Source organism: Muscardinus avellanarius (assembly GCF_963383645.1).
Source record: "Muscardinus avellanarius genome assembly, chromosome: 1".
Lineage (NCBI taxonomy): Eukaryota > Metazoa > Chordata > Mammalia > Rodentia > Gliridae > Muscardinus > Muscardinus avellanarius.
Genome location: NC_137786.1, coordinates 102,919,952 through 102,944,311, shown reverse-complemented (window position 1 = coordinate 102,944,311; position 24,360 = coordinate 102,919,952). Strand labels below are relative to the sequence as shown.

At 39.4% G+C, this 24,360-nt stretch overlaps 3 protein-coding genes across 4 annotated transcripts in view; all 3 read right to left on the bottom strand.

Moving 5' to 3' along the window:
* Positions 1-24,360, bottom strand: part of LOC308274983 (protocadherin gamma-C4) — a gene marked incomplete at both ends in the record, with an annotated part of 798,148 nt that overhangs the window by 485,777 nt on the left and 288,011 nt on the right. The window lies entirely within an intron of this gene.
* LOC308270680 (uncharacterized protein) overlaps positions 1-24,360 on the bottom strand; it is a gene marked incomplete at both ends in the record, with an annotated part of 58,978 nt that overhangs the window by 24,584 nt on the left and 10,034 nt on the right. The window contains 2 exons of the mRNA XM_080706712.1: positions 14,839-14,996; positions 15,264-15,383. Of these exons, the coding sequence (XP_080562838.1) occupies positions 14,839-14,996; positions 15,264-15,383 (278 nt within the window). The remainder of the gene's footprint in view (positions 1-14,838; positions 14,997-15,263; positions 15,384-24,360) is intronic.
* On the bottom strand, positions 8,225-10,627 carry LOC308275145 (protocadherin beta-2-like; the record flags this gene model as incomplete). Its single annotated transcript, XM_080713188.1, has 1 exon — positions 8,225-10,627. The coding sequence occupies one exon, from the start codon at positions 10,625-10,627 to the stop codon at positions 8,225-8,227; it is 2,403 nt and encodes an 800-aa protein (XP_080569314.1).

Below are 24,360 nucleotides of genomic sequence, written 5' to 3'. Positions count from 1 at the left end.
TCTCATAATTTATTATTTTTCTTTTATATATATCTGGATTTATTACTATAGGGGGTATTGGAGATTAAATCCAAGGATGTTCTACCTATACCCAAACCTTCAGCCCCGTTTTATATTTATTTTTATTTTTATTTCTTATTTATTTTTATTTTAATTTTTATTGGTGCACTGTATTCATACATCATAGTGGGATACAAAAAAACTTTTGTAGACATACATGCACACATTGCCCAGTCAGCCCCCATGCGATCCCCATCCCAATCCCTCCCCATCCCTCCTTCCCATGCTTGGCTTATTGGTTGACATCTAGTATTATAGCAATTTCTCCAAAATTAAAAATGATAATCTCACATAACAGTTTCATTTGTCTGATACCAAGCTTTTGATAACTTAAAGATAACATTTCAATATTTCTTTTTGCTTTCTTTCTTAACAGAGACTATTTTTTCTTTTTTTTTTAGGTGAAACTATCATATATTTATATATTTATTTTTCAGAAAAAAATCTATCCTAATATGGAATATGGACTCTAGATACCCAAAACTATCTTGAAAAAGAACAAAGCTAGAAGATATATATTTTCTGATTTCAAACCATACAAAGCTACAATAATTGAAACAGTGTAGTACTGTTCTAAAGGCAGATATATAAACCATTGGAATTAAATAAAAGCCTAGAGATAAATTCTTTCATATATTGTCAAGTTATTTTTGACAAGGTTTCCACAAACATTTGGTGGAGGAAATACTAATCTTTTAACTAAATATTGTTGAAAAATAATAATTACATGAAGAAGAATAAAATTGGACCCTTACCTAACACCATATACAAATATTAACTCAAAATAGATAAAAGACCTAAATATAAATCTTAAGACTATAAACTATTAGAAGAAAATATGGGTCATTAAACCCCACAACATTGAAATTGGCAGTGATTTCTTGGATATGATTTCAATGGCACAGGCAACAGAAGGGTACACAAACTCCCTAAAAAATAAAAAAATATATTGTATATTGAGCTGAGCATGGTGGCACATGCTTGTAATTCCCACGCTTGGGAGGTGGAGACAGGAGGATCGCACAGGTTCGAAGCCAGCCGTGCTGGCTTAAAAGACCCTGTTTCCAAAAATAAAAAAAGTATAACATAATATGGGAGTGTAGCCCAGAGGTAAAAGGGCTTCCAGGAACCCCAACCACCAAAAAATAAATGTCTGTAGGGCTGGTAGTGATGTTCTTTTTCTCACTTCTAATATTGCCAGTTGGAGTTTTCATTTGTTTTTTATCTAAGAGTTTTTAGTTTTATTATTATAAACAACTTTCAGACTCAACTTACAGAGTCTCTCTGTTCTATATTTATTGTTTATTTATTTTCACCGTGTGCAAGTATATGTGTATGTTGTATATCCCTTTTTTCTTTATTTACATTTGATTCTATGATCTTTTTCTAGCTTCCTGAAATGAGAGATTTGGTTATTAACTTTTAGTTTTTCTCTTCTAATGTGTACATTTAAGGTTCTAAGTCTCCCTGTAAATTTCTGTTTTGATATGTTAGTCCTTAATTTTTGCCCTACTCAAAATATTTTATTTTATTTTATTTCAGTACTACAAATTGAACCCAGGGACTTTCTATTTCCAACCTAAACCTCCAGCCCTATTTTTGTCTTTTATTTTGAAACAGGGTCTAAGTTGCAGAGGGCCTCACTAAATAGCTGAGGATGGCTGCGAACCTGAGATCCTCCTGTCTCAGCCTCCCAAGTACTGGGATTATAGGCATGTGTCACCATGCCTGGCTTCTGCTCAAAATATTTAGAATTTTTTGTTGTGATCTCTTCTTTGACTCATTGGTTTTATTACTTTATTTTTAAGCATTTGAGGTTTCTTGTTATATTTTACTTCTGCCTCAATTTCATTGTGGTCAAAGAGCATACTGAATATTTCAATTCTTTTTAAAAAATTGAGGCTTGTTTTATGACCCAGAATATGAACAATTTTTATAATATGATATATGCATGTAAAAAGAATTCTTTTTTAGTGTGCTGTGTGGTTAAATGGTTTAATATTTTTGCATTGTTCATATTTTTAGTGTGCATTCTTTAGTATGCTGTGTATGCTAAATTAATTGAAATATTTTTGTGTTGTTTGTATCTTTAATATTAATGTGTTGATTTCTTCTTCTATTAGAAATTGAAAATGTTGCCGGGCATGGTGGTGCACACTTGTAATCCCTGTGCTTGGGAGACTGAGACAGGAGGATCGCGCAGGTTCAAAGCCAGCCTCTCTGGCTAAAGAAACCCTGTTTCCAAATAAAATATAAAATAGGTCTGCAAGTGTAGCCCAGTGGTAGAAGGGTTCCATCCCCAGTACTACCAAAAGAAAGAAAGAAAGAAAGAAAGAAAGAAAGAAAGAAAGAAAGAAAGAAAGAAAGAAAGAAAGAAAGAAAGAAAGAAATTGAAAATGTTGTAATAAATCTTCCAACATGATGGAAGCTTGTCTATTTTGTATTTGGTTCTACCATCTTAACTTTTTATACTTTGTAGTTATTTTTTTTGGGAAAATATTCAGTCTTAAATCTCATATATTTCTGGTCTATTTACATCTTTACTATTTTTCTGGTTGGGCGTAGTGGCACATGCTTCTAATTCCTGCGCTTGAGAGGCGGAGACAGGAGGATCAAGCAGGTTGTAAGCCAGCCTCACTGGCTTAAAAGACCCTGTTTCCAAATAAAAAATACAAAATAGGTCTGGGAGGGTAGCCCAGAGGGAGAAGGGTTTCCAGGAACCTCGGTACCACAAAAAAAGAAACATTTTTCTTTATTCTAAGTAATATATCTTTCCTTAAAGGCTCGCTCCTTTGCCTTATGTGAATATATCTAAATTGAGTTAAGTATATAGTGTTTGTATTATCCCATTTTAAAACTTTCAATCTCTCTCTCTCTCTCTCTCTCTCTCTCTCTCTCTCTCTCTCTCTCTCACACACACACACACACACACACACACACACACACACACTTTATAGCATCTAGTTGATTTTTTAAAATATAGTCTGACAATTTAGGTTATTCACCTAATTGTAACTAATAATATATCTAATATGTTTTCATCTGTTACTCACAACTAGTTATTTTTTCATTTGTCCCTAAAGTGTTATTACCCTCTTGGATTCAACTACTTGTCATTTTAAGATCATTTTTTTCTTCAGTTACTTTTTGTTACTATTTTGGTGACTATCTAAAAAGTTACAGCATGTATCTTTGATATATAAGAATCTAGTAGCCGGGTGTGGTGGTGCGCACGCTTGTAATCCCCGCACTTGGGAGGCAGAGACAGGAGGATTGCGCAGGTTCAAGGCCAGCTGCGCACACTGGCTTAGGAGACCCTGTTTCCAAATAAAAATGTAAAAATAGGTCTGGGAGTGTAGCCCAGATGTAGAAGAGCTTCCAGGAACCCCAGTACCACCAAAAAAAAAAAGAATCTAGTACAAATTATTTATTTTTGTACTTCCATGAGATCATGCTTTTACCCTTAGAACTCTATACCTTGGCTTTCCACAATTTTGCTATTATTACCTTAAATTTCATATTTTAATTTGTTTAAGAAACTATTATTATTTCCTAGGATCATCAACATTTGACCAATAGTCACTTATATTCACCCTTCCTGTTACTTTTTATTTCTACCTGCAATTCTCTAATACCTATAGAACTCTTTTCCATCTCCCAAACAATTCTACTAAAACTATTATTTTAGTGCAGGTATAACTTTGAAGAATTTTCATACTTTTCTTTTGAAAACTATTTTTGAAGCATGTATTTGCTGATAATATAATTAAAGTCTGATAATAATTTTATTTCAGATCTTAAAAGACATCATTTCTTTGTCTTTTGGTTTCATGGATTTATGTTAATAAGTCAGCTCTCAAGTTTACTTTTTAATACATCGTTTTTATGTGGTTGCTTTTAAGATACTTTTCTTTTTTATTTTGTTCTTCATCACTTTTTCTATTACATACCTATTTGTGCTTTGTTTCTACTTTACCCTTTGGGTCTTACTGAGCATCATTGTAGACTTAGACCCTTCCTTCCTTCCTTCATTTCTTCCTTCCTTCTTTCCTTCCTTCCTTCCTCTTTCTTTCTTTCCCTTCCTTCCTTCCTTCCTTCCTTCCTTCCTTCCTTCCTTCCTTCCTTCCTTTCTTTCACGGGTCTGGGGATGGAATCCAGGGGCATTTGACTTCCGAGCCTCACCCGCTGGAGTGCAGGGCCTCACTAAGTAGCTGAGGCTGTCCGGGAATCGTGATCCGCTGGTTTCAGCCTCCCAAATGCTGGGATTACAAACGTGTGCCACCATGCCTGGCTGGTTTAGACTTTTTCTAAAATTCTTGGTCATTATATTTTCAAATATTGCCTATTACCCACTCTTATTCTTTCCTGTATTCCTAGAATACAGTCACAAATATGTTTTTCATTACATCTCATATCCCACTAATACTTATTTGTACACTTTTCAGTTTTCATTTGAATATGTTATATTCACCTATCTTGCATTCATGAATCTTGTATTCTTTTATATGTATGACATTAAACAATTAAATAGTTTTAAGTCATATAGTACAAATTTCAATTATAGAATTAATTTCCATTTTAAATTTCAACTCGGGTATAAGTATTGTCATATTAATTTCATTATTTAGCATATTAAACATCTTATTTAACATTTTTCAGTTATTTGAAAATCTAGATCATCTGTAGAATTTTTGTGGGTTTTTTTCCCACTTGGTTTTATCAGGTTTTTTTGGGGGGTGGGTACTAGGGATTGAACCCAGGGGCATCCTACCTTTAAGCTACACTCCCAGCCCTATTTCGTTTTTATTTAGAAACAGGATCTCACTAGGTTTATGAGAGTCTCACTACTTGCTGAGGCTGTTCTTGAACCTGTGATCCTCCTGCTTCAGCTTCCCAAGTTCTAGATTAGAGGCATGCATCAATATACCCAGCTTCTTTCAGTTTTATCTATATCCATCCAGCTTGTGTGTGTGTGTGTGTGTATGTGTGTGTGTGTGTAATTTTAAGAAATTAAAAGATGCATTTCTAACACAAGCATTTGAGAAAAACACACTGCAATGCTTATCATTTTCAAGATATTTAGCCCCCATTCTCTACTTTTCTCTTAATAATAGAAGTGGCCCATTTTCATTAGGTATGAATGTTGTATTATTTAGATCATGTTTACTACTAAATTCTAGTAAGTGAATTTCAAAATGTCAATCTACTCTTGTCTGGCAGAATCATCTAGATGTTAAGGAATGATGCATACTATGTGATTATACAAAGGAATGCGATGGGTTTTAAGTATTGATCTAACTAATCTCACTTAACTGATTACACAAACGAGGCTTCCTTGGCAAAAACAAAGAAATGAACTTGAATTTTCATGATGTTGAAACATATCTGTAAAACTCCAACCAGATTTATTACTTATTGTTGTACATAGAAGCTATTTCATTTAGATAGCTGATGATAAATAGTAGGTCACTAAAGTCGGCTACCATATTTGTGTCTTGTATATTTATTTGTATTTGATTCTTTCCTCACTTTGAATGATGGTTAAAAACTATATTTAAAGAAAAAACTAAATGGATAGTAATTTTCCTTATTGTGTTATAACCTTGGGGAAATCAGTAATTCAAAGAAAGTATAAATATTAAAATTGTTAAATGATACTTGAGATTTAAAAATAAGTATAAGAAAATTTTTTTAGTTTCTCCTATTCTTCCAAAAGTTCAAAGAAGTTGTGTTGTAGTTATATCCGTATAAATTTTAAAAACTTAGAAATAATACAATCAGCTCACTAGACACCAAACAATTATAATTCAGATAAACTCATTACTATTCTAATCTATTAAAGTCAAAATAATACTTACTTATTGAGAAATTAAATTAACTAAAAAGACCTGAAGGTTATATTGAAGAACAAAACAGGAAAAAAAATTTAAACATCAAAAAGAAGTCATAGCCGGGCATGATGGTGCCCACTTATGATCCTAGCATTTGAGAGGCTGAGACAGGAGGATCACAGTTCACGGCCAGCCTCAGCTACTTAGTGAGGCCCTTTGCAACTCAGTGAGACCCTGCTTCAAAAAAAGAATGAAAAATAGGGCTGGGGTGTAGCTCAGAGGTAAATCCCCCTGGGTTCCATCCCCAGAAACGCAAAAAAACAAATCATTATTTTGTTGATGAACGCTCTTCATATGCACAATGTAAAAAAATCTGGGATTGACTAATAAAATTAAAGGACAACCAAAATTCAGATGAAATTTCCTCTTTTTGAAAGGTGAGTAAAAGCAGCACGGGAAAAAAGCATAAGCATTAAACTCTGGATTTTTTATTTTTGCGGTACTGGGGATGGAACACAGGGGCATTCTACCTTTGAGCTAGACCACCAGCTCTATTTTTTATTCTTTATTTTGAAACAGGGTCTCACTGAGTTGCAAAGGGCCTCACTACATAGCTGAGGCTGTCCTTGGACTGCAGTCTTCCTGTTTCAGCCTTTCAATTGCTGGGATTACAAGCATGCGCCACCACACCCAGCTCTATTTGGATTTCTATTTACAGAGCAAAAGGAAGGACAAATCATGCTCTCAAAAGTTCTGGATTTTTTGGTGGAAATTAGGGGATAATTCACGTTCTGAGATTATTTTTAAAAGATTATGTCAAGCCAAGAATGGTGGAAGATGCCTGTAATCCCAGTACTTGGGAGGCTAAGACAGGAAGATTGCCCATTTAAGGACAGGCTCAGCAATTTAGCAATACCTTCAGCAACTTAGCCAGAACCAGCTTCCAAATAAAATAAAATGAAATAAAATAGGACCGAGGGTGTGGCTCACAAGTAGAATGTGTGTCTTTGGATTCAACCACTGGCAAACACACACATACATACAAACACACACGAATATGTCATGTATGATTTGTTTTATTTAGTAAATGGCATGACAAATTGTGACATTTTTATAAATGAGAATTATTAAATATTCCCAACTAAGCCGGGCATGATGGAACACGCTTGTAATCCCCGTGCTTGGGAGGCTGAGACAGGAGGATCCACAGGTTCGAAGCCAGCCTCAGCTACTTAGTGAGACCCTGTTTCCAAATAAAATATAAAATAGGCCTGGAAGTATAGCCCGGAGGTAGAAAGCCTCTGGGTTCCACCCCCAGTACCACACACACACAAAAAAAATTGCCAACTCTGGGATACATCAGCCATATTAAATTTTTTATTTGGAAATAGGGCTCCATAAGTTGCTGAGGATGTCCTCAAACCAGCACTGCTCCTGTCTCAGTTTTCCAGGTACTGAGATTACTGGCTTGCACCAACATGCCTGGTTATTCAAAAAATTTTAATCCCAATATTAGTGGAACACTTACAATGAACTAGATAAGTAGCATACAAGTAAATAAAATAATCTCTAGTATGTATAATGCTCACAAGAGGAAAAGGGTTAAATATTTTAATGAAGTGCATATTTATATACAATTTGAAAAGAAGCATGTGAGGGTTTATACTCATGGCTACTGAGTGGGCTTAACCTATTAGGATAATCAGCCAAAAGGCCAGGGTAACAAAGACTTTGAAGAGATAAAATTATGTTAAAGACAAGTGCCACAAATATATAAAAATTCAAGATTTCATTAGAGCTTCATAATATTTCATTTAAATCATTAACTTAAATACATCAAAGTAAAAATTTTGTACTATTTGAGTAATTTCTAGATCTACAAATGTATCAAGAAAAAGGAGAAGGGACATATGTTTTCTCTAATATGCTCAAACTAGGGAATATTAGGAAAACCAGAGGGACTCCAGATAATGGAGGGGAAACCTCAGAGCTACATCCGAAACTGTGTAAAAGTATGAATGTAGCATGGTTAACCTGGACACTCATTGTTGGGAGAGGGAAAGTGTAAGTAGGGGAGAGGGCACCAAGCACAGTCTGAATGTATGCCAAATTCAATATGATCCACGTTAAAAAAAATGTATCAAGATAAGATCAAGTATGGAGAAAATATATAACTCAAAATGCTAAATGTAATTGATATCAAAAAGCAACAGTGCCATATGAAACATGACTACGTTCTGAATAGTGCTAAGAATAGTGAGAAAGCAACGGTTTCTTAAAGGAAATCATTCAGCGACACATTTGGCGAAATGAATGAGACTTAAATGCAACACTTAACTGAATACAGCACCATTGCTGCAGTTGGGATTTTCCTTAACATCTCTGCCAGCATCTTGAACCAAGAGGCTGGGGAAGGTTGGCTGGAGGAAGCTGAAGTCAGCAGCCCCAGAGCCCCCCGCCAGGCGCACCTGGTAGCGGCCGCCCTGCGCCAGGCTCCCCGCGCCGCCGCCCACGCCGTCCAGCAGGGGGCCCGCGGACGCGCCCTCGGGCAGCGCGCAGCGCCCCCGCCAGGCCGGGCCGCGCCGCCTGCACAGCCGCAGCGCCGCCAAGGCCAGCAGCGCGGCCAGGAAGAGCGACGACACCGCGGCCAAGGCCACCGCCAGCGACACGGTGAGCGCGGCGGCCTGCGCGCGCGCCGGCGCCGGCGCCTCGGGCCGCGGCAGGTAGGGCTGCGAGAAGCCGTCCACCAGCAGCACGTGCAGCGTGGCGCTGGCCGAGCGCGGGGGCGCGCCGTGGTCCTGCACCAGCACCACCAGCCGCTGCCGGGCCGCGTCGCGCTCGCTCAGCAGCCGCGCCGTGCGCACCTCGCCGCTGTGCGCGCCCACGCCGAACAGCCCGGGCTCCGTGGCCCTGAGCAGCCGGAACGACAGCCAGGCGTTCTGGCCCGCGTCGCCGTCCACCGCCACCACCTTGCTGACCAGCTGGCCCGGCGCGGCCGCCCGCGGCAGCAGCTCGGTGCAGGGCGCGGACGCGTTCTGCAGCGGGTGCAGCACGAAGGGCGCGTGGTCGTTGTCGTCCAGCACCTCCACGCGCACGCGCGCCTGGCTGCTCAGCGCGGGCGCGCCGCGGTCGGTGGCGCGCACGCCGAACTCGAAGGCGCGCAGGGCCTCGTAGTCGAGCGCGCGCAGCGCGAACAGCCGCCCGCTGTCGGCGTCGATGGACACGAGCGCGGCGAGCGGCAGCCGCGGGTCGCGGGCCGGCAGCAGCGAGTAGCTGAGCTGGGCGTTGGCGCCCGCGTCCGCGTCGCTGGCGCTCACGCGGCCCAGCTGCAGGCCGGGGCTGTTGTTCTCGCGGACCAGCAGCGTGTAGGCGCTGTGGCTGAAGGCGGGGGCGTTGTCGTTGACGTCGGACACCTGCACCGTGACGCTGCGCTGCGTGTGCAGCCGGGGGCTGCCCAGGTCCCACACGGCGATGGTCACGTTGTACTCGGCGCGGCGCTCCCTGTCCAGGGGGCCCGCGGTCACCAGCGTGTAGAAGTTTTCCATGGACGATTTCAGAAGGAAAGGTAGATCATCTGGGATGGAGCACACCATCCTTCCGTTGTCTCCCGAGTCAGGATCTGAAACACTGAATACAGCAACTATGGTTTGCTGCAAGTTTTCTGGTATTTGGTTGATAAGTGTGGACATGGTCAGCTCTGGAGGGTTGTCATTCAAATCCAGTACTTGGATAAGCACCACACAACTTCCAGAAAGGCCTCCGCCATCAGTGGCCTGAATATTTACTGTGTAGGTCTGAATTGACTCGAAATCCAGTTTCTGCGTTAAAAGGAGTTCCCCTGACCTTGCATTTACTCGAAAGGTTTTGCGAATATCTTCAGAGGCTTGGGTAAACCCATACAATATTTGTCCATAGGCTTCAATATCTAAATCCCTTGCAGAAACGGTAGCAATCTTGGATCCAACGGGGCTGTTCTCTGGAACCTGCACCTCATAGAGCGGCTTTGTAAACTCAGGGGCATTGTCATTGATGTCCAAGATCTCCACCAGGACTAGCGTGGTGCCAGACCTGGGTGGAGTCCCTCCATCCATCGCTGTGAGAGTTAACCTGATCTCAGCTTGTTCCTCACGATCTAGTGGTTTGTCCAGCACCAACAGTGGTAATATTCCATTGGGGCTGTCTTGTATTTTAAGATGAAAATAGAAATTGGGGCTGATTGTATAACTTTGTAGACTGTTGCTTCCTACATCCAAGTCCTGGGCACGTTCTATTAGGAAAGTGGTTCCTGGAGTGCTACTTTCTGAAATTTTCAAAACCATCTCTTTGTCTAAAAAAACTGGAGAGTGATCATTTATGTCCCTAATCTGTATCTCGGCCTGAAAAAACTGGAAGGGATTTTCCAATAACACCTGGAATGGTAATACACAGGGTTCGGTGTTGCCACACAGCCCCTCCCGGTCCAGTTTCTCGTTTAACAATAAATCCCCGGTCTGCCTATCGAAGTGTAAGCTCATTTTTTTCCCTTTGGGAACGAGCTGAGGCACCCGCACAGCTAATTCGTCTATCTCCAGTCCCAGGTCTTTCAACAAATTGGCCACAAAGAAGCCACTTTCTGTTTCCTCTGCCACTGAATAGCGTCTAGTCTCAGAACCAGCCAGAGCTATGCCCAGCAAAACATAGAATATCAGGACTTGCCTTTGTTTCAGAAGGAGCTCCGTTCCCTCTCTGGTCTCCATTGCCTTCTGGTTTCTTAGCAAACCCGCTCCACCTCTCGTTCAGGTTGGTACTGACTCCGTCTTCCGATACTGCGCAGATACTAGGACAAGTGGACAATCCTAGGGCCTCGATACCTTAGAAAGCCTCCTCTTTTGCTCCCCTCTTTAGCTGAGTATCGGCTAAAGGCGCTTCTAGCAGTTTGCTTTTGTTTCTTCTACTTCTAAGGCTGCAGCGCCACCCTGTGTCCTTTCCGAGAGTTTATTTTCTCCAAAACACCCAGAAAATCCCAACACTCTTTCAGATAAAGGGCTACCTAAACATTTTTTTTTTTATTAGTGGCTCCCAATGTTTAAAGACTTATCTACATTTGAAAAGGCTTTTATTGCATATAAGATGAAACGACAAAAACCATTCATTTCCTCGCAGATCCTAGTGGATCTGAAATTTTAAAATTCAATTTCAGAAACAAGAAGAGTGACCTCAGTCTTGGGATGCAGTAGAAAGAAGATTCTGACTAAAAAGTTCCAGGTTTCACAAGAGCTTGGTAATTTAAAGACTGTGTGTCAATTAGCTTACCATTCTCAAACTCAGTTCCAGGTGAAAAGCATAGAGACCCAAGAAAAGAACAGACCTGAGAATGTTCTGCTAGACACTGCAATATTCTTACTTATATTTCTTTCTTCCATTGCTCCCAATTCTCATTTACCTAAATATATGACCTCATGGAAATCTCCAAGAGTAGCTGGATAATTTCTTCTTGTGAATATGTCAATATTTTTATTTTTCTTTCTAGCAAATAAAAGTTTCTTCATATAATTCTTGGTTCAGTTATAGCAATTAGAAAAAAATAAAATTTTGACCTTTAAGAATGTCTTTGTTAAATGAGGTTCCAAACAAAGTATATATGTTGCAGCTTGTTAATATTTTTTAACTTACTGTCTTGTGTTGTGTGTGTGTGTGTGTGTGTGTGTGTGTGTGTGGTTCTGGGGGTGGACCCCAGAGGCTTTCTACCTCTGGGCTATACTCCCAGACCTATTTTATATTTTATTTGGAAACAGGGTCTCACTAAGTTGCTGAAAGCCTCACTAAGTAGCTGAGGCTGGCTTCGAACCTGTGTGATCCTCCTGTCTCAGCCTCCCAAGCTCAGGGATTACAAGCGTGCGCCACCACACCCGGCTTTGTGGGGGTTTTTTAATGCATGGTAAAAAGAAACATGTTACTAAGCCACGGAAGCCAAAAAGATATGGAAGGAACTTAAATGCATATTGCTTAGTGAAGAAGCCAATTTGAAAAGACTATGTACTGTATTAATGCAACTGCATGATAGCCCATGGCTTGGACTTGAGATTTTCAACAAAAGCTGATGTGTTGAAGACCAGCTCCCCAATACAACAAAGCCCAGAAGTGGGGCTTTTGGGAGTGATTGATTATGGGGACTATACACTTATTTATGGATTAATCCATTTGATGCACTAACAATTTCATCAACTATTTGGAAGTAGATGAAAACTGCAGGCAGGTGGAACATAGGTGGAGGAAGGAGATATACCCCCTGTCAAACCCAGGACTTCACACATATTGGGCAATTCTCTACCACTGAGATTACTCTGACCCTTCCTCAATTAATTCTTATCCCCATAGTTCAGTCTCAGGTTTGGATATTAGCTGAAAAAATAACTATATTTCTGGAATTATTGCCCATAGAAATCTAACTGGTAAAGAATACAACTTTACTGCTCTGGGTTATTTTTAAAAAATCATTTTCAACCCTGTTTGGGTTTTGCAATAAGCTATATTTCCAATCTCTGGTTTCCCTAAAAAAGATTCAACATTTACCAACATCACTTAGTTAACAAAATTGTATTGAGAACCTACTCCATACCAGAAACTGGATAGCCTGTGGGGAATACAAATTGTAAACAAAACCAAATGCTATCCCTATCCTCATGGACCTTGGTATGATGAGGGAAAACTTTTAAGCAAATAATTTCACAAATAGATGGAAGATTGTACTTTGCTTAAATCCCACAAATAAATATAGTGGCTCTAGACTACAAAAATATTTTCTAATCAGAATGGTAAAAAATGCCTTTGATTGAATTACAAAGATACACGGGGAAAGAATAAAAAAAACAGTAATTAATACAGAGAATATAACTTGTGTAGTCCAGTAAATTTTCTGAACTCATGAATCTTTTCCTCCCTTCCTGCCTTCCTCCTTCCTCTTTCTTCCTTCCTTCCTTCCTTCCTTCCTTTCTTTCTTTCTTTCTTTCTTTCTTTCTTTCTTTCTTTCTTTCTTTCTTCATTTTTTTCTTTCTCTCATACTGGAAATTTAACCCAGGCTTTTGTACCACTGAGCTACAACCCTTGCCTTTTAAAAACTCTATTTTGAAAGCTGGGCGTGGTGGTGCACGCTTGTAATCCCCGCGCTTGGGAGGCGGAGACAGGAGGATCGCGCAGGTTCGAAGCCAGCCGGGTGCGCTGGCTTAGGAGACCCTGTTTCTAAATAAATAGATATATATAGTCTGGGAGTGTAGCCTGGAGGTAGAAGGGCTTCCAGGAACCCCAGTACCACCAAAAAAAAAAAAAAACCTCTATTTTGAAGCAGGGTTTTGATGTGCTGGCCTTAAACCAACGATTCTTCCACCTCAGCCTCCCAAATACTAGGATTATACACATGTACCACTGCACCTGGATCAGAAGAATCTACTCTATCACTCCAGGTTTTCAGTTAGAATCATATTTGTTCATAGCTTCCTAGAAGATTTAACAGTACTTGGGACCAGAAAATGGAAGTAGACTCTTGCAACATCAATTTTCTACAACATCAATTTTTCTAAAAATAGGAAATGCACTATAGTGATACATGAATATCCATGATTATGGCAGCACAATTCACAATAGCCAAATTATGGAACCAACCCAGGTGTTGGTCAACAAATGAATGGATAAAATGTGGTATGTAAACAATAAATTTCACTTAACCATAAAAGACAAAATTATGTTATTTACAAAAAACAGATGGAACTGGAGAATATTATGCTACATGAGATAAGTCAGTCCCAGAAAGTTAAAAGTGGTATTCTTTCTCAATTGCAGAAGCTAGGTATGGTGGCACATACCTGTAATACCAGTACTTGGGAGGGTGAGACAGGAGGATCACAGATTCAAGGCCAGCTTCAGCAACCTATGGAGAATCTTGGCAACTTAGCAAGACTGTTTAAAAAAAAAAAGAACAAAATTTACTGGGGATGTATCTCAGATGTAGAATGCCCTTGCGTTCAATCCCCAGTAACAAAAATAAAATAGGGCTGGGGTGTAACCTGAAGATAGAATGCCTCTGGGTTCAATCCCTAGTATCACACTAATTAAATAAAGCAAAGAAAGATCTATAGAGAAGTTGAAGTGTCTAGGAATGAGAGTTGGGTGTGGGGGGATAAGGGAAGATTGGGAAAGGAAACAGTTCAAAATACGCTATAGCCATATGTGAAAGTATTACTGCCAATATCGTTAATTTATATGAGGAAGGAGGAGGAAACGGGGTGGAATATGAGGGGAAGTACATGTGAAAATAAATAGGCAAAGATTTGCCATTTTGTGCCTTTTTTTTTCTTCTTGGTGGTAGTTGTACTGCGGGTTGAATCCAGAGGTATTTTGCCTCTGAGCTACACCCCATACCTATTTTGATTTTTGAAACAAGGTCTTACTAAATTGAAGAGGGCTTCTTTAAGTTGCTGAGGTTGGCCATGAACTTGTGATTCTCCTTGTCTCATCCTCCCAAAGTACCAGGATTACAGACCCGTGCCACCATGCCCAGATGCATGTTTGTTTGTTTTTTAACATATTGAACTTTACTATAATGCAGTGTATCTTTGTGTGTGTGTGGGGGGGGGGTGCTGGGGTTCCTGGAAACCCTTCTACCTCCAGGCTACACTCCCAGACCTATTTTATACTTAAAAAAAATTGGAAACAGGGTCTCTTAAGCTAGCGCGCTGGCTTCGAACCTGCGCGATCCCCCTGTCTGCCTCCCAAGCGCGGGGATTACAAGCGTGCGCCACCACGCCCGGCCAGTGTACCATTTTTTAAGTGAGGCTTTCAGGTAAACACACACACACACACACACACACACACACACACACACGCACAGTCGTTAGGCATGGTCCCTTCTATTCTTCCCTTACTTCTTTGAAGAGGCTTTTCCGAGTATTCTACAAACACTAGGAAAAAATACGCTGCTGGCATGTATTAAACTCATAATGGTCTCCATTCTCTTTCCAGGTTGCAACAACTAGCGTCAATCGAGAAGAAGACAGGCTACCACTCTCTTTCACGCAGATGTCTATTTGTTGCAGCCGAGGCTTAGCTCCGGAGGCTGAACTTTCCAGCCTCCTAAATCGCATAATCAAAAGCGGAAAAAAAAAAAAAAAAAAAAAAAACCGGTACTATATATACATAGGTTCCCCTAGAATACTCCCCAGTCCACCAGCTTCACTTCCGCTTTCTACTGGTAGGACTGATTTTACTGACGGTACCGGAAGAGCTCGCTTCAGCTACTTCCGGTTGTCTCGGCTTTAGAGCGCAAATTCAGAGGATTGCTCTGCTTCTTAGTACAAACAGAGCAGCCAAATGACAGCTAAATTTAGCTGCTGTGTTTACTGAATTGGCTGAAACTGTTTCGAAAACGTTGTCACGAACGCCTGAGAAAATTTTCGGCTACAAAAGCTGTTTTGGAAATACACTCGGCTTCCGGCTTCTGGCTTCCGGCTTCCGGAAGAGCTGTTTATTTTCAAAGCAAACCCAAAGTGATAGGGAATGGAGAGGGGAGAAAGAAGCTTGTGCAGATCCCCCACCCCCACCCCCTTTCTGGGATGGAACTTTTCCTCGCAATTTCTGGCAGCCCCAGGGATGAACTCGCTGCGACATTTCCAGTGCTTTCCCTTCAGCTGATCTGAATACCTTTCGTTTGCTGTAACCACATCGCTTTTGATTGATGAATAAAAGAATAAAGCTAACAGGGCGTGGTGGCGCACTCTACTTAATGAGGACTTTCGCAACTTAGTGAGACCCTGTTTCAAAATAAAGAAAAAAATAGGGCTGGGGGTGTAGCTCCGTGATAGAATTCCCCAGGGTTCAATACCCAGTACCGCAAACAAAACAAATAAACAAACAAACAAAAAACGCCCTAACACAAACCTATATCACAATTAGGAGGTGATTTAGAAAATAGGACAATTTTTGTACGTTAAATATTCATTTTTGTGTATTTTGTTCATATAGGTTATCTTTGATTTTTAAAAAGTGCAAATTAAGCATCCCTAATCCAAAAATCTGAATCCTGAAATACTCTGAAATCCAGAACTTTTTTAGAGCTACTTGGTATTTCAGATTTTTAGTTTTAGGGTCAGGAATACTACTAGATATATAGTCTGCAATTTTTCCCAAATCCAAATGCCTCTCAAATCTGAAACACTTCTCATCTCAAGCATTTCAGATAAGGGCTACTCATCTTATAGATATTTTTGAACTACATAATTCAACACAAGTGAGCATCCATTAAAGTTTATTTAGTAAATACTAAATTAAAAATAACAGGGTAAAATTTTTTAACTGGTGGGGCATGGTGTTTCATAGCCTGTAAGCCTTGTAGTTAGGAGGCTGAGACAGGAGAATCCCAGGTTAGAGGCCAGTCTCAGCAACTTAGTTAGACTCTGCTTTAAAATAAAAGAAGGATGTCCTTGAGTTCAATTCTCAGTACCCAAACAAAGCAAAACACTGAAGTTAAAAGATTCAATATTTCTGAAATAATACACTATAAAATTCATGGCTTAAAAATATATTGAAAAAGAAAAGTCTAGGCTCACGTAAAATAGCACTTCAAAAATAAACACCTATTTAAAATAAATACAGGAATATCATTTCTTCTAAAGCTGATATTTTTGTAAAATATGAGAAATTTTCCAAAAGCTTCACATTTCTCTATAGTAAAACATAATCCAGGTATACATTTGGCCAAGTAAAAAAAGTTTTACGTTTTCCAAATACTAGCATAATATTTGATATATATTGGCCATTTAAAGGTAAATAAACGGAAGCACCCAAGGTATATTTGTACAAAGCCAAGAGTTTTAGTCAAACATGTTGATTTTTCTGTTCAATATAATTTCCTTTCCTATTTATTCAGTTATTCACTCAGTGATTAACAACGATTAAACCCTCTTATTAAACCATGCACAGAGAATATGCAAATACACAGAATATTTCCAGGCCATTTTGCCAATCAGAATTTAATATTAGCAAATATTCAATTGAAAAGCAGTAGACTGTTACATTTCATATCTCATCTATAACTAGATGTAGCATACAGCTTTAATCTCAGTAGTTGGGAGGCTGAGACAGGAGGATCACCTCAGCAACTTAGGCCCAGTTTCAAAATAAAATAAGGGTGGAGGTGAAGTTAAAAGGTAGAATGCCCCTGGGTTCAATCCACAGGACCACACACAAAATAGTCATATCTCATTTATAATATGGGATGAATAAAGATTTCATTTAAAAGTAGAGTTTTTTTTTAAATAGGGCCTACAGAGTATAATCTATACAAGTATATGTGTCCCTGTGTGCCTTTTGATTATTCTGTTGTTTCCATTACCTTTTAGTTTTTTTAAAGTTTCATGAAAATCCCTTTAAATTTTTATGAGCATTTCTTGTGTTTGCAAAAAGATCATCTTGAAATTCAGAATAGTGGTGTTTTTTTTTTATTTTTCTGGACAAAAGTAAGGGAAATGGAAGCCCAAGTTAGAAATATGTTAAAAGGTTATGTTGAAATCTTTGAGAATTCATTTGATTCAAAAGAAGTCTGCTTTTTTTTTTTAAGTACTAGGGATTGAACCTGGGGGTATTCTACCTCCAAGCTACACCCCAGTCCTACTTTTTTATTCTTTATTTTGAAACAGTGTCTCACTAAGTTGTGGAGAGCCTAACTAATTAGCTGAGGTTAGCTGCAAACCTGTGATCCTCCTTTATCAGTCTCCCAAGTACTGGAATTACAAGTATGTGCCACCATTCACGGCTTAGGTGGTTTTTTGTTGTTGTTTTTTTTGGGGGGGTTGTTTGTTTTTACTAAGGGAAAAATTGATTGAGTTTAAGTGTGGGTGTGGGTGTGTGTGCGTGACTTGATAGAAACTGAACCCAGGGGTATTCGTCCTCTTAGTGACAACTCCTGATCCACCTTAATTTTTTTTAAACAGCATCTCACTAAATTGCTGAGGCTGGCCATGAACCTAGAATCCTTCTGTCTCAGTCTCCCTAGTGCTTGGATTAAATTCATGTGCCATTACTCCCAGCTAATACATTCTAATTAAGGTTGATGTTTAGGAATAGACTTTTCCCGAATCCTCCTAATGCCAAGGGACTTTTCACTTTGAAACAAATTTGAGGTCAAAAAATTGGAAAGCAGCCAGATGTGGTGGAGTATGCTTATAATCCCAGTACTTGGGAGGCTGAGACAGGAGGATTGCTGGTTCACAGCCAGCCTCAGTTACTTGGTGAAGCCTTCTGAAACTTAGGGAGTGAGACCCTGTTTCAAAATAAAGAATAAAATAGGTCGGGGGGGGGGTGGGTAGCTCAGAAGTAGAATGCCCCTGGGCTCCATCCTCAGTATCACACAAAAAAGGAAAGCATTAATGAGATCACATGAGTAAGGGAAATTCAAATTTGTATGTCTAGTAGAAGAAAATGTGTTCTTATACAGTTCACTGGAAATAAATATTCACTAAAAGCCTTAGCGCTTCATTGAATCCAAATTTGGGCACTTACAAGACTATTTTTTCTTTCTTTTTATTAATTTTTAATTTTTCTCTGTGAATAGTATGTTCAAGAAAGTTAATTTTAGAGGGAAGCCAGAAGTTCCTTTGATTTCCAGACACTTAGTGATTCTTTAGAGAGATCAATGTGTATATCTGTGGATATAATTTTCAAGACTAATTTTTCAAATTTCTATTTATGCAGTCAGGTGCAGTAACTCTAATTTATGGCAATTAGAAGTCATTGAGTTCATAGTAAATTTTGTTCTAAAAGCATATTAAATTTAGGTATAGTTCAGTGAGTCCTATACATTAACATTATGTCATGACTTATAAATAATAATTCTGTGTGTGTGTGTATGCGCGCGCGTGTGTGTGTGTGTGTGTGTGTGTGTGTGTGTGTGTGTGTGTGTAGTGCTGGAGATAGAACCCAGGGGCATCCTACCTTTGAACTACACCACCAGTCCAATTTTTTATTCTTTATTATTATTATTATTATTAATTTTTTTTTTGGCGGTACTGGAGGTGGAACCCAGAGGTTTTATACCTCCGTGCTATACTCCCAGACCTTTTTTTCCTATTTTGGAAACAGGGTCTCACTAAGTTGCTGAAAGCCTCACTAAGTAGCTGAGGCTGGCTTCGAACCTGTGCAGTCTTCCTGTCTCAGCCTCCTAAGCGCGGGGATTACAAGCATGCGCCACCATGCCCGGCTTTATTCTTTATTTTATTTATTTATTTATTTATTTATTTATTTATTTATTTATTTATTTAATCTATCTATTTAGGTGGTACTGGAGTTCCTGGAAGCCCTTCTACCTCCGGGCTACATTCCCAGACCTATTTTATACTTTTTATTGGAAACAGGGTCTCTTAAAGCCAGCACGGCTGGCTTTGAACCTGCGTGATCCTCCTGTCTCCGCCTCCCAAGCGCAGGGATTACAAACGTGCGCCACCACGCCCGGCTATTCTTTATTTTGAAACAGGGTCTCACTAAGTTGTGGAAGGCCTCACTAACTAGCAGAGGCTGACTGCGAACCTAGATCCTCCTGTCTCAGCTTCCCAAGTACTCATGGATTACAAGTGTGCACCAGCACATCTGGTTACAAGTAATAATTCTTAAAACTCAGAACCTGAGTGACTGTGAGTTCAGCGGATTTATTGATGGACTGCTAGATTCATTTACATATGTTTCAATGTGGATGCTGGAAGAAAGCATTCAATTATTTCATAAGACCTGTGTGTGAAATTTAAAGAATTAGTATTTGATAATGCTTTTTTCCTCCAATCAGCAATACCTGAGAGCTCATTAGAATTATTAAAATGTAAGCTAATTTACTTAGTTTACAGTTTAAATTAAACTATAACATTTAGCAAGTGGAAGAACTTTCAATACTTTTAATTACTATTATTTATTTTCAGTACTGGGGTTGAACCCAGGAGCATTCTATCTCTGAAATAACACCGCCAGCCCTACATTTTATTCTTTATTTTGAAACAGGGTCTCACTAAGTTGTGAAGGGCCTCACTCAGTAGCTGAGGCTGGCCTCAAATCTGTCATCCTCCTGTATCAGCCTCCCAAGTACTAAAATTACAAGTGTATGCCCCCATGCCTGATTACATTTCATTTTTAAATTATTATTTCAGCCGGGTGTGGTGGCGCACGCTTGTAATCCCCGCGCTTGGGAGGCGGAGACAGGAGGATCGTGCAGGTTCGAAGCCAGCTGCGCGCACTGGCTTAAGAGACCCTGTTTCCAAATAAAAATGTAAAAATAGGTCTGGGAGTGTAGCCCAGAGGTAGCAGGGCTTCCAGGAACCCCAGTACCACCAAAAAAAAATTATTTCAATTGTATAATTTTTAAAATATTATTTTAAAATTACTATATGATAATTCAATACATGTACACACTGTGTAGTGATCAAGTTAGGGCAGTTAGCTTTTCCATTTTCTTAACATTTAAAATAATTTCTCTTGACACAAAAGTATAATCATTTCAGTACATGTCTACAATATGTACTGATCAAATGAGAGTAGTTAGCATTTTCATTTTCTTGGGGTTTTTTGTGGAGAGGCATTCTACCTCTGAGATACACCCCCAGCCCTATTTTTTAGGCTTTATTTTGAAACTTGGCCTCACTAAGTTGCGGAGGGCCTCACCAAGTAGCTGAAGCAGCCTCAAACCTGCGATCCATGTCTCAGCTTTCCAAGTACTGGGATTACAAACATGCTCCACCAACCCTGGCTTTTATTTTGGAGCCTTCTAGTTCCTCCCTTCTAGTTACTCATAAAAAATATATGATAGGTTATTGTGAGCTCTAATCTCCCTTACCTCCCCCCACCCCACTCTTCTTTTTTTTTTAATTTTATTTTATTGGTGCACTGTATTCATACATCATAGTGGGATACAAACTTTTGTAGACATACATGCACACATCGCCCAGTCAGCCCCCACCCGATCCCCACCCCATTCTCTCCCCATCCCTCCTTCCCATGCTTGGCTTAGTGGTTGACATCTAGTATTATAGCAATTTATCCAAAATTAAAAATGATAATCTCACATAACAGTTTCATTTGTCTGATACCAAGCGTTTGATGATTTAAAGATAGCATTTCAATATTTCTTTTTGCTTTCTTTCTTACTAGAGCATATTTTTTTCTGTTTTTTAGGTGAAACTATCATATATTTATATATTTATTTTTCAGAAAAAAATCTATCCTAATATGGAATATGAATTCTAGATACCCAAAACGATCTTGAAAAAGAACAAAGCTAGCAGATATATATTTTCTGATTTCAAACCATATAAAGCTACAATAATTGAAACAGTGCAGTACTGTTCTAAAGGCAGATATATAGACCATTGGAGTTAAATACAAGCCTAGAGCTAAATTCTTCCCTATATTGTCAAGTTATTTTTGACAAGGTTTCCACGAACATTTGGTGGTGGAAATAATAATCTTTTAACTAAATATTGTTGAAAAATAATAATTACATGGAAAAGAATAAAATTGGACCTTTACCTAATCCCATATACAAGTATTAACTCAAAATAGATAAAAGACCTAAATATAAATCTTAAGACTATAAACTTTTAGGAGAAAATCTGGGTCATAAAACCTCACAACATTGAAATTGGCAGTGATTTCGTGGATATGATTTCAATGGCACAGGCAACAGAAAAAACCGAGAAAAGCGGGGCTTAAGAGTCCTGCTAACAACCAATCTCCATTACCACAAAAAGAGCGCCTTTCATAGCCAAAAAGCACCATCACCAGAAAAACAAAAAAAACCGCCAGACTCCAGAGAGAAAGCGGACTGAGAACAGAGCTCAGGGCCACAGAGGAGACACACGCGCCCGAGGACGCAGCAGCAGCGCCATACATAATGCCGGCGGCAGCGGTGAACTCAACGGACGGCTACAGCAAGCCAGGTGAGCCACTGCGGAACAGCCAGGCGGGATCTTTCGGCGCAGACAGCATTTAAAGCTCCCAGTGGCTGAGCTCAGCACACGCTGCAGGGATTCAGAGTGGAAATCAAAACCAGAGAAGAGAAAATACGCCAGCCTCATGGCCGAGGGCGTGGCAGAGGCGCCATATTGCCACAGGCGGCAGCAGCAGTGAATTCACCGAGTCCAGTACAGCTACATCTGCGTACTCAAGAACAGTGAGTCAAATTGCAGGCCACAGAGGAGAAATCGCAGTATTGGGCCTCCTGGGACTTGACCCAGTGAGGGAGTGGTGGTGGCAGAGATATCACACCATAGGAGAACGTGCAACCTGGCACCCCCCATAGTTTAAAGCAGCCTCTATCGACTCCCTGGGTCAGAGACTCTGTGATACAACCCAGTAAAGGAGTAGTGGGGTCTGAGATAATACAGACTCGAGATCCAGAGCACCTTAAGTGAAGCCATAGTGACCCAAGGGAAGAACCCAGAGAAGGCACAAACCTCCGAAATCATGGGAAAGAGGAATAACACTGGAGTAATGAATGTGCACAACCCCACAACATCAGAACCTGATAAAACAGAAAACCAGAGATTTCTAGAAGATCAAATCAGGAAAATAACTGTAGAAATAATAGAGGTGCTTCGAAAAGAACTCAGAGAGAGCCAAAAAGAGATAAAGGATGCAATTAATGAAGTAAAGGCCTCAATTCAAAGCACAAACAACCGATTAGACCACATGGGGAACAGAATCTCGCTCTTAGAAGATGAGCAATCCAAAAATGAATGCATAGTTTCTAATCTAGAAAAAAAATATCCAACAGCAGGAATCTGACATTGAAGAAATATGGGCCCATCTTAAGAGAGCTAACCTAAGAATAATTGGAATAGAGGAGGGAAAAGAAAGTGATACCAAAGGGATCAACAATCTCTTCAAGGAAGTAATAGCAGAAAATTTTCCAAATATAGAGCAAGAGGTTGATACACAGATCCAGGAAACTTATAGAACTCCCTTTAGACAGGATCGGAGAAGAGGATCCCCACGCCATATAATTGTCAAAATGACCAATGTGGAAGCCAAGCAGAGAATCTTAAAGGCAACAAAAACAAAGGGCCAACTGACATTCAGAGGCAAACCAATTAGAATCACCCCAGACTTCCCAAACCAAGTCATGAGAGCCAGAAGGGCTTGGAGTAACATATTCCAAACTCTGAAAGAAAACAACTTCCAGCCAAAAATTTCCTATCCAGCAAAACTTTCTATCAAATTAGATGGAGAAATAAGAAGCTTCCATGACAAACAGAAACTGAAGGAATTTATGTCTTCAAAACCTTCAGATATAGCATTTGGAAATATTTTATCCAATTCTATTAGTAACTTTTAACTCTGTTTACATTGTCTTTGGATATACAATATTTTCTTTTATTTTTTAGGGAGTTTGTATATTCTTCTGTTGCCCACCCCACTCTTCTGCAGAACACTAGAAATTATTATTGTGTTTGGGACCTGTTGTCTAACATTCTACTTCCCTTCATTTCTCTTCCTTTTCTAGTCTCTACAGATCATGAATATACATTGTAATCGACCTTTATTTAACATCCACATATAAGAGAGAACAGTAGAATTTGCCTTTTTGCATCTGACTTATTTGACTTACCATAATGTCCTCCAGTTCCATTTATTTTACTATAAGAGATAGGATATTGTGCTTTTTTTTTTTTCGGGTCTGGGGATGGAACCCAGGGGCATTTGACCTCTGAGCTACACCCTCTGCCCTATTTTTTATTCTTTATTTTGAAACCGGGTCTCACTGAGTTGCAGAAGGCCTCACTAAGTAGCTGAGGTTGTCCGCGAACCGCGATCCTCTAGGTCTCAGCCTCCCAAATGCTGGGATTACAAACGTGTGCCACCACGCCCGGCTTTTTTTTTTTTTTTTTTTTTTTTTTTTTTTTTTTTGGTGGTACTGGGGATGGAACCCTTCTACCTCCGGGGCTAAGCTCCCAGACCTATTTTTTTTATATTTTATTTGTTAACAGGGTCTCCTAAGCCAGCAAGGCTGGCTTCAAACCTGCACAATCCTCCTGTCTCCACCTCCCAAGCGCAGAGATTACAAGTGTGCACCACCACGCCCGGCGATAGTATGCTTTTTATAGCTGAATAATATTCCATTGTATATATATATATAGCATATTTTCTTTATCCATTAATTAATGTGAATCTAGATCGGTTCCACATCTTATCTCTCATGAATAATGCAGCAATAAACATGAACATGCAAATATTTCTTTGATATGCTGCTATCATTTTCTTTGGATATATATCTAGAAATATGAAAGTGGGATCATATATGCTAGTTCTATTTTTAGGTGTTTAAGAAACCTACCCATTCTGCATGGTGAATATACTAATTTAGATGCATACCAACGTTGTGTAAGAGTTTCTTTTTCTAAACATCCTCACCAGCATTTGTTACTTTGATAGAATTTTTTATGAAAAATCTTTTTCCTGGATC